The 18,071-nt window shown below is 35.6% G+C and overlaps 1 protein-coding gene across 4 annotated transcripts in view; it reads right to left on the bottom strand.

The window, feature by feature from the left end:
• The window catches only part of AGGF1 (angiogenic factor with G-patch and FHA domains 1), a 59,897-nt gene that overhangs the window by 35,074 nt on the left and 6,752 nt on the right, over nucleotides 1–18,071 (bottom strand). For all 4 annotated transcript variants that reach the window (XR_004283935.1, XM_032335908.1, XM_032335909.1 and 1 more), the window contains exons 5-9: nucleotides 15,710–15,898; nucleotides 10,788–11,118; nucleotides 8,124–8,235; nucleotides 7,078–7,129; nucleotides 854–955 (exon numbers count right to left, since the gene is read on the bottom strand). Coding sequence is in view for 3 of the 4 variants with exons in the window: in XM_032335908.1 (XP_032191799.1) it covers nucleotides 854–955; nucleotides 7,078–7,129; nucleotides 8,124–8,235; nucleotides 10,788–11,118; nucleotides 15,710–15,898 (786 nt within the window). In the remaining variant the exon portion in view is untranslated. The remainder of the gene's footprint in view (nucleotides 1–853; nucleotides 956–7,077; nucleotides 7,130–8,123; nucleotides 8,236–10,787; nucleotides 11,119–15,709; nucleotides 15,899–18,071) is intronic.

The raw sequence follows: 18,071 nt of genomic DNA on the forward strand, positions 1-18,071 counted from the left end.
AACCCAAGAGAGTTACGTAAAATTATTTTATGTCTACTCTAAGTAATATCTGATTAGAACAAAAAAATATTTAGGATGGTTCTCAATGAGACAGACACACATATGTACACACAGCACACATTTCCACAACTTGAGGATGATACAATGTTCAACTAGTGGAGAAGATACCTGAACTGAGCAACTTCTTTTATATTATCAAAACCCGCTAATCTCATCTCCATGCGTAATCCTAGAGAAATACCCAACCCAAACATCAAACAATCTATTACCAAAATGAATAACCATCACAGTCAAAAAGATGAAATATTAAGGGGCTAGGTGTATATTTCCCTTTTTTTCTCTTCTTTTCTGATAATTCAGTTTTGTATCACTCTTTATTCTTATAGACTAAGGACTTCCCCACCCTCTTCCATTTACTTTCTTCCATATGTTATGTGCCAAGCATCTTGCCAAATGTTGGTGATACAAGAGCTAACTGGATAGACATAGGCCCTGTCTTCAAGGAGTATCCAATTTAGCAACACTTTCATTTAAACAATTTTTTTAAAAATACAAAAAAAGGAGTGCCTTTTAAGTTACTGTAAGACCATTTACTCTGAAGAGCTTTAAAATGCATTTACTTCTAAAATAAGGCATAAGTCCATAATTAGAAGATAAAACTCAAAAAGAGTTAAGTATCCACTTGCTATATACTTTTTTCAGCCCTATCTGGGAATCCCCTTTCATGTAATGCATTTGGGCTTGAATAGTAATCTGACCCAAATTTTAGGTTTAACAACTATGGCCTTCAGAATAAAAATTTCAGTGCATTCTTTAAGACTTACGTGCAAGTAATAAATATATACACACTCACCTGAAGAATCTGTTTTCCATTAACAATTGTACCATTTTGACTACCTTGATCCACAAGAACGTAACTTTGTAAGTCATGGTCAAAATAAATTTCTGCATGAAACTTAAAAAAAAAAGAAAAAAAAAGAATGAGGTAATTATAAAGTATAACACTTTTTTAAAAAGATTTTATTTATTTATTTCACAGACAGAGATTACAAGTAGGCAGAGAGGCAGGCAGAGAGAGAGGGGGAAGCAGGCTCCCCGCTGATCAAAGAGCCCGATGTGGAGCTCGATCCCAGGACCCTGGGATCATGACCCAAAGGCAGAGGCTTTAACCCACTGAGCCACCCAGGTGCCCCATAAAGTATAAACTTTTTTTAAACCATAATTTCTCTCATAGGATATGAGAGACTTAAGTCTATGACAATTTAATTTTTATTATTTTATCTCTCTTTTTTTTTAAAGTAAGGTCTACACCTAACGTGGGGCTCAAACTCCTGACCCCGTCATCAAGAATCGCACCAACTAAGCCAACCAGGTGCCCCAAATTTTACTATTTTTAATGCTTTTTTCCCTGAATACAAAAATACAATGCCTCTGGTAGAAATTTGAAGTCTATGGAAGAAAGTCACCTGTAATTCCACCTACTACTGCCATTAATAATTCAGTGTGTGTCTTATATTTTCTATTTTTATAATATATTTGAGATTAGAGTATTTAAAACATTTGAAACTATTTTTCACCTAATAAAAGTATTGATCTTAAATGTGTAAGCCTGACGATTCACAGACCTGTACCCCTGGGGCAAATAATACATTTTATGTTAATAAAAATAATTTAAAACTTTAAAAAACAAAAAGGCAAAAAAAAAAAAGTATTGGTCTCTATCATTAAAAGTTCTTAATATAAAATATTCAAGATAAACTTTTTCTTTTGAAGATTTTTTTTCTTTTTTTAAGATTTTATTTATTTATGTGAGAGAGAGACAGTAAGAGAGAGCATGAGAGAAGAAAGGGTCAGAGGGAGAAGCAAACTCCCCATGGAGCTGGTAGCCCAATGCGGGATTCAATCCCGAGACTCTGGGATCATGACCTGGGCCAAAGGCAGCTGCTTAACCAGCTGAGCCATCCAGGCGCCCCTAAAGATTCAATTTTTTTCAAAACAATCTCTATACCCAAAATGGGGTTCACACTCCCAACCCCTGAGATCAAGAGTCATGCTCTACTGACTGAGCCAGCCATGTGCCCCTCAAGGTGAACTCCTCAGAGAAGTTTTCTAGATTTTCAATACTCAGGACTAACATTCCCTCCTTGCTCCACAGTACTTTCTTTACATAACAATTACACTACGCAAAATTACTGCATAGGGGATACCTGCTTTAGGGCTAACAATTACTGCTTAGTTTACATTTCTGCTTATGACTCAGTACATATAACACAGATCCTCACATATAATGGCATATACTCAGTACATGTCTATTTAATTGGATAAAGAACTACAGACATTTCATTTAAAATTTCATAAACAATACACTGCTGGTGGGAATGTAAAACTATGTACCTGTTTTAGAAGGATATGGCAGTTCCTCAAAAGGTTAAACAGAGTTACCAAAGGACCCAACAATTCTACTTTTAGGTATATATCAAGAGTAATAAAAACATACAAATAAAAACTTGTACCTGAATGTTCACAGCAGCATTACTCTTAGTAGTCAAAAAGTGGAAACAATTCAAACAATAACTGATTAACAAAATGTAGTATATCCATACACTGACATTATTATTTGGTAATAAAGAGAAATGAAATACTGATATATGCTACAACATGAATGAATCCTGAAAACGTATTAGGTAAAAACAACTATATATTATAGGATTCTATTTACGTGACGTGCAGAACAAGCAAATCCACAGAAACAGAAAGCGGACTGTGGTTGCCTAGGCCTGTGAGAGTTGAAAGGAAATGGGGAGTGACTATTACTGTTTTTTCTATGGTGATGAAAATGTTCTGAAACTGGGCGCCTGCGTGGCTCAGTCAGTTATGCGTCTGCCTTCAGTTCAGATCATGATCTCACGGTCCTGGGATTGAACCCTGAACTGGGCTCCCTGCTCAGCTGGGAGGCTGTCTTCCCTTTCCCTTTGCCCCTCCTTCTCATCCTCTCTCTCTCCCTCAAATAAATAAATAAAAGCTTTAAAAAAAAAGGTGGGGGGGATGTTCTGAAACTGATTGTGGTGATGCCTACACAACTCTAAATTCACCAAAAAAACCTTTGAATTACACACTTTCAATGCATAAATTGTATACAGGATGTGGACTGTATCTCAATGAAGTTGTTCTTAAAATTTTTCATAAACAGGGGTGCCTGGGTGTCTCAGTTAAGTGTCTGCCTTCAGGTCAGGTCCTGTCCTGGGTCAAGCCCACATCAGGCCCCCTGCTTAGTGGGGAGCCTGCTTCTCACCCTACTTGTGCTCTCTGTCAAATAATAAATAAAACCCTTGAAAAAAAAGAAGAAAAAAAAAAGTTTTCAGAAACAAACTAATTATAAAGTGTTCCAAAAACACAAAAGAATATACTGAACTGGTCTACCCATGACCCAGCTTTAATATATTTTGCCTTATTTGACCCAGATATTTATTTTTTAGGCTTTATTTTATTTTATTTGACAGAGAGAGGGCGTAAGTGGGGAGAGGGGCAGAGGGAGATAGAGAATCCCCAGCAGATTCCAGGCTGAGCATAGAGCCCAAAATAGGGCTGGATCTCAGGACACTGAGATCATGACCTAAGCTGAAATGAAGAAACTTCACTAACTGAGCCACTCAGGCCCCCTTGCCTCAGATATTTAAAAAAATATATTATTATTCTTGGATGTGTAACTCATTCTGTTCATCCCACACCCTTTCTTTTCAAAGGTTTAATATTTAATCATGATATTACTTTCACCCCATATGTATGCATCCATAAACAATTCATGTTTATTTTGCCTGGTCTGGAACTTGACATAAATGGGAATTACACTGTATGAATATTTTCTTGAGATGTAACTTATATACAGAAAATTCACAGGTCTTAAATTTAGTTTGAGAAGTTCCGACAAACATATGCTACTGTACGTATTTCTTTCATTTTGCTTCTTTGGCTTAACATTATATTGTGAGGTACACTGAGTTGTGTACAGTTTTGCCATTTTGCTGAATGGTAAAATTCACTGTAGCATTCTTCAACACATTCTTCTGATGATGAACATTCAGTTTTTTCATCCCAAGGTTTTACTATTTTTTAAGATGTTTCTATAAATATTCTTATATTCTTATTCATATATATGCAACCTTATAGTAGACAATGCAAGGGTTTTTCAGGGGTATATTCTTTTTTTTTTTTTTTTTAATTATTTATTTGACAGAGACTGAGAGAGCACAAGCAGGCAGAGCAAAGGGGGAAGGAGAAGCAGGCTCCCCACTGAGCACGGAGCCTGATGCGGGGCTCAATCCCAGGACCCTGGAATCATGACCTGAGCTGAAGGTAATCCCTTAACCAACCAACCAACTGAGCTACCCAGGTGCCCTTCAGGGGATATTCTTAAGAATGAAAGTACTAAGTCATAGTATGTGCAAATCCTAAACTTTATTAGATACTGCCATAATGTTTTCCAAAGTGGTATAATCAATTTATATTCCCAAAAACAAACTATAAGAATTTTCTTACTCTATATAGTCTTAGCCAACATTTGGTATTATCAGAATCTCCAGTTTTTGCAAGCGTAACAGATATGAACTTAAATCTCATCATGATTTTAATTTGTACTTCCCCAATTACTACAAAGACTGAAACCTTGTACTTTTTAGCCACATGGATTCCCTCTTCTGCAAATTTGCTCTTCATGTCCTTCATACATTTTTTTCAGCTGGGTTCTTTAGAATACTAATCACGATACCAAAGCATTTACATAGTTTCAAGGTTTTTTTTTATTTGAAATTTTATTCCAAAGAGCTGTTTTAAATTATGCTCCCAAGAGGAGTGAAATTTAATAGATATGACAAATGAAAACTGACATCTTGACTTCATTTGTATTTCTTAAAATTTTTAGAAAGACTGAATGGTTTTCTCATAGTAATGATACCCCCTGCATTGTGAATTGTTCATTCATATACTTCGCTCACTTATCTATCAGTGTCACAGTCGGGTTTGAAAAAAATGAATCTGTATGAGATTTTAGAACATAAGAGATATATATTTTGTCATATTTGTCTTACTGTCGTACTCTGCCTTTTTTTTTTTTTTAAGATTTTATTTATTTACTTGACAGAGAGCACAAGTAGGCAGAGCAGCAGGCAGAGGGAGAGGGAGATGCAGGCTCTCCACTGAGCAGGGAACCCGATGCAGGGCTTGATCCCAGGACTCTGGGGATCCTGGGATCCCCAGGATCCCTGAGCTGAAGACAGCTGTTTAACCGACTGAGCCACCCAGGCACCCCTTTTCCTTTTAATTATTATTAAGTAAATCCTACATCCAACATGGGACTTGAACTCCCAACCTGAGGATCAAAAGTTCCACATTCTACTGACTGAGACAGCTAGGTGCCCCACGTACTCTGCCTTTTAAATTTTTTTAACAAAAACTTAAAACTTAAATTACTCAAAATTAATGTTTTCTGTGATTTTTTTCCCCATTTTTTTAAACTCAGAAGGTCTTCCCCTATCCAGTGATAGATTCCATTTTTCCCTAATATTAAAAGAAGTGTATGGATTTTTTTATTTTTTTCACCTACCTGGATATATGTGATATATAGTCAAACTGATTTCATAAAGTAACAAACCATTTACCCCATCAGTGAATATCTTGGTTTTAAAGAAAGAAAAAGCAGAAATGCCGCTAGAGAACTACCTATATTTTATTTTATTTTAAAGATTTTATTTATTTATTTGACAGAGAGAGATCACAGGCAGGCAGAGGCAGGCAGAGATAGAGAGAAGGAAGCAGGCTCCCTGCTGAACAGAGAGCCTGACTCGGGGCTCAATCCCAGGACCCCGGAATCATGACCTGAGCTGAAGGCAGCAGCTCAACCCACTGAGCCAGCCAGGCGCTGGAAGAACTACCTATATTTTAGATTGAATTGCTATTTAAATCAGACTGGGTTTTCTTTGGAGGCAGAAGGGTCATAGCAAAATAAAAAAAGCAAGATAATCTGGACCGAGTTAAGATTACGAAAATTTTATCCCTTCTGAATGAGTTGAAACAAAGTAAAAATAAGTGGACTTTCAAACTATAATGGAAAACAGATTTCATTCCCTAAAGAAAAAAAAAAACACATAAAATCTATACCTTAAATTCATATTATAGTCTACTAAATAAAAACAAAATGGAGATGATGAAAGGTCAGAAAAAGATAACCACCATAGAAGAGAGGGAAAAACTACAGAAAATACAGTAAAGAAAAAGATAAATACTAAATATAAAGAGTATCAGTAGCAAAACCTTTCGTTTTTCTTCTTGTAACTAAAGTTACAAGCAACTCTGCTCTGTTTTAAAAACCCAAGTATTCCTTTTCCTGAAACCATAGTTCTTGAGTTGTAAAATACTCTAGACTCAACCACCTAATAAAATAACCATCTAATATAGGATCGGGACGGAGACAAACTATAAGAGACTCTTAATCTCACAAAACAAACTGAGGGTTGCTGGGGGGAGGGGTATAGGGAGAGGGTGGTTGGTTATGGACACTGAGGAAGGTATGTGCTATGGTGAGTGCTGTGAAGTGTGTAAACCTGGCGATTCACAGACCTGTACCCCTGGGGCTAATAATACATTATATGTTAATAAAAATAAATAAAATAAATAAAATTGAAGCAGGAAAATGTAAAACAAATAAATAACCATCTAATAAAAGTAACCATCTAATAAAATAGCCTGAATCCAGGTCTGATTCAATTTTGAACTGCCAAATCAAGCACACTTATTTCATTCTAAGTATCTGTTAAATGGTTATTACTTTAATACTTAATCTACATTTCTATTCCTGCTCTAGACTGTTAAAAATTAAACATCATTTAGTTTACTCTAATTTTGATAAAGAATTATTCTTGCAAGCAGTGGAATAGAGAAATCTGAATTGCTTTCATTTCCATTACTACCTGGACTATTTCTTTCTACTTTCTACTAAATAAAAAAGCTCCTAAGCTTTCTGTCATAATGAGGGTTTATAAAATCATATCTAGGACTCTATATTGGAAAAATCAAAGAGCTTACCTTACTAACACCAACTTCAGGGATTCGGAGAGTATGCTCCATATCTTTTTCTCTGCAGAGTTAAGTAAAGTGCCTTTAATAATTTTTGAACCACATATAGATTAAACACAGTTAATGAAGAAATTATATTTAAGATTTTGTCGTTGTTTTAAAAGATAATGTTAAAATGCAAGTCTCTCTATCACACTAAGTCATTTCCTTAATCCTACTCTTAATTTCCTGTTTGAAAGAAGTTCCAGGGTTACTTTTACTTTTCGATATATCTACCCCACATTAATAATAAACATCCAGGGGTGCCTGAGTGGCTCGGTCAGTTAAGAGCGCAACTCTTGGTTTCAGATCAGCTCATGATCTCCTGGGTCATGAGATCGAACCCTGAGTCAAGCTCCATGCTAAGGGTAGAGTCTGCTTGAGATTCTCTCCCTCTGCCCCTCCCTACACTCATATGCTGTCTCTCCTGCTCTGAATTAAAAAAAAATCTTTATAAAAAAAGAAAATAATAAACTATCAAGCAGGACAGCATATCCTTTGTACTAACATCATTTAAGATCCATTGACTACATTCCCACCTCTATTACTATATAGAAAGGACTACAAGGACTATATTACTACTATATGAAAGGACTACACTATTCCTCAAGAATTTAAAGCTAAGATATTGTAGAGAATATGAATTAAGGATAGATTTTTCTTTCCCGTTGGGAAGTAATGAAATGATCCTACTTACGATTAAAACCTCTCTACCAAACTGAATTACAAAGGGGTAAAAGAAACAGAAAGGAGATTAAATACTAGACAAACACTGGATTTAACTAATGAATTTAAACCTAAAAAGAGCAGTACAAAAAGTAAGAAAATGATAAAATTTCTGTGGCAAAGAGAAGTGTGAACAATATTTTCTGAGTGGGAGAGGGAGGAACATGGATGTCATTCAGTGTTTGACTATTCAACAAGTACCATGAACATTTTATGATAACCGCTTGAGGAATACACAATCCACTGGAATAAGATAAATACACAAACATAGTAACATGAAATATTTTTACCTTCCAATTGTAGCAGGGTTTACAGCTGTAATGATAAAAAGTGATCCTGTCTGCAATACTGGTGATCTAATAACAATTACTCTAATACATGGGGGCCAAATTTTTTCTTCATCTGTTAAAGAAAGAAATGTGTAAGTATTAATTCAAATGCTATGGAAAAAATTTCTAGGCAGGAATAGGAAGCATCCATAAAATAAAATGTATTGAGGAGTGCCTGGGTAGCTCAATCAGTTTAGCACCCAACTCTTAATTTTGGCTTAGGTTGTGATGTCAGAGTCAGGAGTGTCAAGTGTAGGACTCCACGCTGAGCACGGAGTCAGCTTGTCCCTCTCCCTCTGCTCTTCCTTGTGCCCCCAACCGCGTGCTCTCTCTCTCAAATAAATAAAAATCTTTAAAATTAAAAAAAAAATGTATTGTTCTGGGCGACTGAGTGGTTCAGTGGGGTAAGCATCTGTCTTTGGCTCAGGTCATGATCCTGGAGTCCTGGGATTGAGTCCCGCATCAGGCTCCCTACTCAGCATGGGAGTCGTCTTCTCCCTCTGCCTGCTGCTCCCCCTACTTGTGCACTTTCTTTCTCACTCTCCTCCTATCTTAAAAATAAATAAAGTCTTTTTATTAAAAATGTAAGTTTCCTTTAAAAAAATGTATTGATCAAAATCTTAATTCTGTTTGAAACAACCTTCTTAAGTTCTGCTATATGACATACTTGATAAGACTTTAACACTTACCAATTTGAAGTGATCACCCTAAAGATACTCAGGATCTATCACAATTACAAAATAAACAGTTCTCTCTCTTTTTTAAGGTGCTGGAATTTGAAAATATCCTAATCAAGAATTTTCATATTAACTTAGAAAAACTGAGTCCCACTTAAAAAAAAAAGTGAGAGAAACTGTATCAAGAACAAAATAAGCTCATAAAACCTAATGTAATATCCTGAGCTTTATTTTTTTTTTTAATTTTTTTTTAAGATTTTATCTATTTATTTGTCAGGGATAGAGGGAGAGAGAGCGAGCGAGCATAGGCAGACAGAGAGGCAGGCAGAGGCAGAGGCAGAGGGAGAAGCAGGCTCCCTGCCAAGCAAGGAGCCCGATGTGGGACTCGATCCCAGGACACTGGGATCATGACCTGAGCCGAAGGCAGCTGCTTAACCAACTGAGCCACCCAGGCGTCCCATATCCTGAGCTTTAAAAGTATGTCTTTATGGGGCACCTGGGTGGCTCAGCTATTAAGCAACTGCCTTCAGCTCAGGTCATGATCTAGGGTCCTGGGATCGAGCCCTGAATTGGGCTCCCTGGTCAGTGGGAAGCCTGCTTCTCCCTCTCCCACTCCCCTGCTTGTGTTCCCTCTCTCACTATGTCCATCAAAAAATAAATAAAATCTTAAAAAAAAAAAAATGTCTTTATAACCTCATATTAAAAAAAATGTAAGATTTGGGGCACATAGGTGGTACAGTCAGTTGAGTGTCTGACTCTTGTTTTCTGCCCAGGTCATGATCTCAGAGTTGGGAGATCGAGCACTGTGTCAGGCTCCACACTCAGTGCTGAATCTGCTCTAGATTCTCTCTCTCCTTTTCCTTTTCCTTTCCTTCTCTTTCTCTAAAATAAATAAATAAATATATATATATATATATATATTTTTTTTTTTAAGATTTTATTTATTTATTTGACAGAGAGAAATCACAAGTAGTCGGAGAGGCAGGCAGAGAGAGAGAGGGAAGCAGGCTCCCCACTGAGGAGAGAGCCCAATGCGGGACTCGATCCAAGGACCCTGAGATCATGACCTATTTTTTTAAATGTAAGATTTACCATAACATCTATGTAGCTAAGTCATGGACTACACTTTTTTTTAAAAGCTCCTATTCATTTATTTGACAGAGAGAGAGAGAAAATGCATGAAAGTGTGCACTCACAAGCAGGGAGAGCAGCAGAGGGAAAGGGAGAAGCAGGCTCTCTGCTGAGCCAAAAGCCCGATGCAGGGTTCGATTCCAGGACCCTGAGATTATGACCTGAGCCTAAGGAAGCCACTTAACTGACTGAGCCACTCAGGTGCCCCTGGACCACACTTTTTTTTTTTTTTTTTAAAGATTTTATTTATTTATTTTACAGAGAGAGATCACAAGTAGGCAGAGAGGCAGGCAGAGAAAGAGAGAGAGGAGGAAGGCGGCTCCTCACTGAGCAGAGAGCCCAATGCAGGGCCCGATTCCAGGGCCCCAGAATCATGACCTGAGCCGAAGGCAAGAGGCTTTAACCCACTGAGCCACCTAGGCGCCCCTGGACCACACTTTTTAAATGTAATTTACTTTTCCCCTCAGTTACAAAAGCAGACTACAAATACCTAAACCACCAAAAAGCTTTAGTATATACTTTAGAATGTAAGTAACTTGGTTTTGTTCCATCGACTAGGCCATTCAATGCAATAAAACTTTAAGGTCCAAGTATTAGTAATTTATTCAAATTCTTCCCTTTAAAAATAATCATAATGGTACTGGTGACCACTTTGTTGGTAGCTCAAATAATTTTCAACAATGTCATTAAAATAATCAGTTTAAAACAGTTTATTTTTTGCAGACATAAGAGTTACTAACATTTTTAACTCTGTTGCTCTTTTACCACGACCAGACTGGGTTATTTACAGATAATTAAACAATAGTTATTTACCCACCTTCATCCTCAGTATCTTCTGCAGTTACATTGTCTTCACTGGTAATGTCTTCATCGTAACTGTCCTCTGTCTGAGAGTCTGTAATTTCACCTTCTTCTGGCTCACTATCAGTGTCCATAATTTTCTCATCTTTGAATGATGTCGAATTATAAATGTTTTCACTAACAGAAGAGTCTGTAGTCTTTCCGCTAACTGGAACAGTAAATTTGGCAGGACTACTTTTGTAATGAATGTCTATTTTGGCCTTCTTTTTCACATTTGCAAAATCTTCTCCCTCACTGCAGCTTACACGTTCAACATTGGATGCTTTCTGATCTTCTGCATTCAAATCCTGGAAAGACACGGGTAGGGAGGTAGGAACAGGAGAAAATAGGTTAAACATGACCACCTTCTAACACTAAATGTTTCAAAGAATTAGTGAAGATATGTGTACAATATTTTATATGAAATACCAATAGCTATTACCTATAAGCCCCTCTTCCTCTCATGTCCCCTTTCTTACTTAATGACATTACCATCCTCTAATAACCCAAATCAAAAATCTTATAGTTTTTTTTTTAAAGATTTTATTTAGAGATTACAAGTGCGCCCCTTATAGTTATCTTTGACATCCCCTTAACTACCACTTGGAATCCATTCCCAAGTGCTATGGACTGTTTATACTTGATCCCAATTCTCCATATCTATTCACTAACTATCCCAGTCCAGGCCCTTATCACACATTCCTTGGATGATACAACAGCCTAGACCACTTCTAACCAACAAAAATATAATACAAGCCATATACACACACATAAATATATATACTTTACAATTTCCTAGCAACCAGGGCACCTGGGTGGCTCAGTGGGTTAAAGCCTCTGCCTCTGGCTCATGATTGCAGGATCCTGAAATCGAGCCCCGCATCCGGCTCTCTGCTCAGCAGGGAGCCTGCTTCCTCCTCTCTCTCTGCCTGCCTCTCTGCCTACTTGTGATCTCTCTGCCTACTTGTGATCTCTGTCTGTCTAACAAATAAATAAAATCTTTAAAAAATAAAATAAAATAAAATAAAATTTCCTAGTAACCACATTAAAAAGGTAAAAGTCAGTAAAATTCACTTTATCTATCCAATGTTCACAAAGTATTACCATTTATTATAACAAATAACATTTAATCACTATAATACTATTAATGAAGTATTTTACATGGATTTTTTGGTACTTCAAGACTTTTAGTCTTCAAAAGTGAGCGTGCTGTACTTCATACTTATAAAACACCATAATTAGGACAAGCCTCATTTCAAGTGCTCAATAGCTGTATGAGGCTAGTGCTGACTACCTTTACTGGGTAGTGCACGCCTAGAAAATATATTTACCCTAAATTTTCTTTTTGAACTTTTAACCAATAATCAAGTCAAAACACATAAAATACAGAATCAGCTTTTTTAAGATTTTATTTATTTTTCTGACAGAGAGAGAGACAGTGAGCAAGGGAACACAAGCAGGGAGTGAGAGAGGGAGAAGCAGTCTCCCCACAGAGCAGGGACCCCGATGCAGGGCTTGATCATGGGACCATGATCCTAGCTGAAGGCAGATGCTTAATGACTGAGGCACCCAAGCGCCCCAGAATCAGCTTTATTTACAAGAGTGATTACAGATGTGGGGCATCTGGTGTGTCAGTCGGTTAAGCGTCTAATTCTTGGTTTTGGCTCAGGTCATGATCTCACGGACTGTGGAACTGAGTCCCAAGTTGGGCTCTGCACCCAGCCTCTCCTCCCTTTGCCTCTCCCCTGAGAGGCACACATACAATGCGTGCCCTTTCAAATAAATAAATCTTTAAAAAAAAAAAAAAAAAAAAGATGTACCTAATGTAGCAGAGCTACAGTTTCACTAAAATTTAGTATTTTAGTATTTAGTATTTCATTGAGGTGATCTGATTATACAAAACAATTTAAAGTATAAATGAATTAGTTATATCTCTTTTATTCTAAAATTGCAAATTAGTGAACATAAGCCTTTTATAACTCATTATACATGAGAGTGGGCAAACCTTATGACCAATGAAATCTATTATTCTAAACTTAAAATAATCAGTTATTTTCCTTTTTCCTTTGGTTTGTAACATACTTTGAATCTTCTTTCTGCCTAAAATAACATGATGAATTGCATTCATATGGTCTTCTTTTATTTTATAAAATATGAGAGCATCTTAAACACTTATTTTTAACAGTAGCATAAATTCAGTTTGGAGACCAACTAAACACTCACAGTATGATAAACTATATATACTCCCAGGAAAACAAACTCCTCGGAGGCAAGGAGGAGGACAAGAAACTGAAAAACTATGAGAGTTTTAAAAGCCACTGCAAATATAGCCAAAAACCCTATAAAAAACTTCCCTATTAAAAACTTCCCTACTAAAAAAAAAAAAAAAAGAAAAAGGCAGTTTTCAATCTTGTATATTTTATTATTACTACTTACAGGAAAACACATGTGGGGTGGGAATGAATGAAAATGTCAGATGTGCTACTTCTCAAAAACCATCTACCAGTCCAGAATGTTAGATAAACATTCATTAAGAGATAAGAAAGGAGCCTATATGTGGCCATTGAAGCATATATGCATATTTCAAGTTATTTATGCCAATCTCTTTTGTTAGTTACACCAATCTCTTTCCACATAACTCCAGTTGCAAAGAGTGAGGTTCGAGAGTATCTTAATTAAAAAAGGGGGGGGGGGCGAGGATGAGGATGTCTTAAATGGTCTCCTATGTTTCACAGCTACCTTTTAGACTCTTAGGGGAATTCTCAAAATCCCATCAGGATTGTTTGTAAGTACCTATCCTAACACATATTTTTAAAAAAGGATGGTAAAGATGAGCAGTTATGGGAACAAAACACATTCAAATTTTATTCTCCCGTTTGTCAGGAAAAGTCATTTAAAGACCCTCTATGTTCTTTTCCACTGTTTGAAAGAAGTACCTTCACAACCTATCTTTTCAAAAAGTTCAACTACTAGCAACAGGTTTAAGTCATTAAAACAGAAGTCTTGAAAGCAAACAAAAATCATTTTCAATATTTAGTCACATTCTCTTTTATTCCTAGGTACGTCAGTGAAAATAAGAGAAATACAAACTCAAACAGAGAAAGTAAATCCAAAAAAAACCTAATTCCATATGTGAACTTTAGTATTATACGTTAAAAACCTTTTTTCTTTGGCTACGAGAAAAACATGAGATGAAATTTCAAGAGCAAAGTATCCAGTAGTTGCCACAATTCACAAAATGCCAATGTAACCAATAAGCCTCCTTTCCTGTACATAAACCACCAACCTTAATCTGTCTGGGAATACACATAAGAGCACTGGTAATGTTTTTTATGTTTTCCTTCTTTAAATTTAACCCTGCATCACAAGCACTTTTTAAATTCCCCCCAGTCTTTATAAATTACCATTTTAAGGCCTAAAGAATGCTCTTTCTTTTTTTTTAAGATTTTATTTATTTATTTGACAGACAAAGATCACAAGTAGGCAGAGAGGCAGGCAGAGAGAGAGAGAGGAGGAAGCAGGCTCAATCCCAGGACCCTGAGCTCATGACCTGAGCCGAAGGCAGAGGCTTTAACCCACCGAGCCACCAAGGCGCCCCAAGAATGTTTTTCAATTAAACATACTATCATTTTCTAAACCAGTATTTTGTAGGCTATTTGAACTCTTAATTTTTTTGTTCTTAAAAATATTGCTATATAACTACACAAAGGCATCTTTCTTTGGATTTTTTTTAAAAGATTTATTTGAGAGAGAGAGAGAAAGCACATGCTTGCATACACATGAACAAGGAACGGTGCAGAAGGAGACAGAGAATCCCTATGGGCTGGATCTCACAACATGGGACTGGATCTCACAATCCCAAGATCACGACCTAAGCTGACACCAAGAGTCAGACACTCAATAGACTGAGCCAATAGACACCCTTCTTTCTTTGGATTTTTAAAAAATATTACCTGGAATGGTATTTTCCAGTTAAAAAATATTAATATTTTTATGGTTATTGATACAAATGGCCAATCTATTTTCCCAAAAGACACCAAGGGCACCTGGGTAGCTCAGTCAGTTAAGTGACCGACTTTTGGTTTTGGTCATGATCTCAATGTTGTAGGATCAAGACCTGTACCGGCTCCCCACAATGCAGTGAGTCTGTTTGAGGATTCTCTCTTCTCCCCTCTGCTCCTTCTGCCACTCTCTCACTCTAAAATAAATAAACCCTTAAAAAAATAAATAAATAAAAAGACTTCAGTTTCCATTTCTAATAAACACATACTTACCCCGTATTTGCTAGCAACTGATTTAATGTTTGCTAACATAATAGGTAAGAAATTGCTCAACATGACTAAGAGGCAGAACTTTTATCTCTATCTAGTTACAATCTGTGCTTTTATTGTGAATTGTGCAATGACACCAACTTATTTTTTTAAGACTTTATTATTTGAGAGAGCGAGTGAGGGACAGAGAGCACAGAGGGAGAGGGAGAAGCAGACTCCCCAATGAGCAGAGCGCCTGATGCAGAGCTTGATCCCAGGACCCCAAGATCATGACCTGACTCAAAGGCAGACCCTTAGCTGATCCACCCCGGCACCCAAACATCAACATATTGGTTAAGGGTCTGACCGCTCTTCTTCCAAACTATGTAATACATGAGTATTTTATCTGCCTTAAATCTACCTCCTCCAAACTTTAAGAAGTTCCTTTTACTTCTAAGTGATTAAGAATTTGTAGAAAAAGTCCATCTTTGCCCTCTGTGAATGCTCCTTGGTTGACAGATTCTGATATGTTATCTTAATGGATATGTTTGAAATACAAAGTTACTGAATGATAATTTTCAGTTTCATCAAAAACCTTGACATAATTACATCATCATTAAGTAACTTTTTAAAATTATGAAGACATTACCTTTTCCTCATTTGTTACAGAAGAATCTGGATCCTTTCTTTTCTTCTTCAATTTTTTTTCCTTATTTTGTTTTGTGCCACATGTCTGATATGGTTGCAAATCAACTCGAGAATGAAACTGATATCGACCACTTTCCACATCACAGTAGTAATAAATTCCAGTGGAAGGATCGTAATATAGTTGATTTTCCTTTCAAAGTAAAAAAAAAAAGTTCTAGTCAGGTATAACAAAATAAAATAAAATAAATAAATAAATAGAAATGCTACATGTATTTAAAAATGGTCAATGTTTCTTTTAAGAACTCTTCTATTTTCTGAAGATAATGAGTAAAGATGACAAAAAGAAAAATGCTTCTAAGTTGCCAAAATACTTTACATTCACTATTTGCTCTAATTTTCCTAGTACGAAAAATGAATACATTAAAGTATTAAATTGAATCTAATAAAATTGCCAGTAATTTTACCACTTTCATACTTAGAGAAATAGCAATTTCATATGTTTCAACCTAATACATTAATGAAAATGATAATAGAAAACCTTTTAGAAGTCATGAAAACTAAGGCATGCATCGGAAAAAGCTAACCATATAAAAAGTAATTCACTCCTTATCCTTATGATTACACAATATGGTTTGTTTTTAGGTTCTGTCCTAGTAAGTGGTCCAAATTACATGTCCAATTCCACACAAATTCCCTAGTTCTCAGTCCTAAGATCTATTTTTTTTTAAGTGAAATGCTTAAAAGCCACAGAACTTTGAAACTAATAATAAACATGTTATTGAGAATTCAACCCTCCTCTCAGTGTCATAAAACAAGTATTTGCTTGTTCATAACTAAAAGCCCTGAAGAAAAATTCAAAAATAAAATTAAGCTCATAAATACATTTTATATATAAAGGAACTGATAAACTGTCTTCCTTAATTAATTCTACTGTAAGTAATTAAATAAGTAAAAGAACCATGTAGAAATGAATTTTGGCAAATTACCGATAAAAACTGGAAAGATAAAAGAATTATGTAATCATCTATACTTATTAGATACTGGCCCATACTCTAACCAAGATTTAATTCAACAGTGTATATTTTATATACATCATAAATCCATTCTGATCAGACCTGGGATTGTCTTATGATATACTAAGGTTAAGCAACTAAAATTGCCTGGAATGAATATTTTTTTAACTGTTGATATTACTGCAATTTATTGTCTTTAATTCCCTTTTCAGATGTCTTACAAAAATATTTAGAATTCAATCTTTTCCATAACTAAAAAACTAAGTGGAAGTGTTCTAATCTTTATTACCAGTGGTAATAAAACTTTTACAACTCAAACTTGTTTTATCTCTTACTTCTTTCAGTCCAAAACACATTTTCAAAAATTTAAGAGAGACTATTTAATTACAATAAAATGGAAACTAGTACAATAAAAAGGGCAAAACAATGAAGTCCCTAATTCACTGAAACATAAAACCAACAGAATGTAACTAACCATTTATAGAAGAGATGTCAGGAGGAAAGATACAGAAAGGAAGGTAGAAGAATGATGAAGACTAACATCATATACTTGCAAGCTCTGTATTTTCCTCAAAACAAGTAAGTAATAGCTGGTCTCTTTGGTAATAAGAATTTAAACATTAGCATGGTCAATTAGCATACTCCTTTGAAAGAAAATCCTCTTTTAATGAGGGATTTCCAAAGTATACCAAGTACAAGCCAACAAGCTAATGAAATCCTTTCTCTAACTCAGGTACCTATTATTATCATTATGTTCTCTAGATTAGTTAACAATAGTTGCAGTGACCAGAATGCTGAACATCTGCTTCATTTTTGGGTACCACATTCTGTAATTTCTGAGGACCAGACCACATGCCCAGACCACTGAAGCTGAGGTATATAGATGTGTAAGTTCCATCATCATTGTTATCAAATTCTGAATGAAATACAGTTAAGTACCAGATGTCAACAGCCATAACACTGAATTGTAAATCAAGAACTTTATTTTTAGGGTCTGTCCTAGTAAGTGGTCCATTATGTGTCTGATTCCACACAAATTCTCTAGTTCTCAGTCCTAACATTGATTTTTTTAGAAGTGAAATGCCTAAATGGCACAGAACTTTTGAACTAATAATAAACAGGCTATTGAGAATTCAAAAAAAGGACTTCTTCTGCAGCTCAAATGGATTTGTAAGTACTTGAAATAAATTTTTTTTTTTTACAATTTAGCTCACATACCAAGCCTAGAATTAACAATGTCACTTCCTTATAAATTCTATGAAAAAAATGTTAAAGTTCTTAAACACTTTATAACAATGCAGTTAACAGTCTATTTTTATTAATAAATGTAACATTTTTATGTGTTACTTT

This window comes from Mustela erminea, chromosome 3, assembly GCF_009829155.1.
Source record: "Mustela erminea isolate mMusErm1 chromosome 3, mMusErm1.Pri, whole genome shotgun sequence".
Taxonomy (NCBI): domain Eukaryota; kingdom Metazoa; phylum Chordata; class Mammalia; order Carnivora; family Mustelidae; genus Mustela; species Mustela erminea.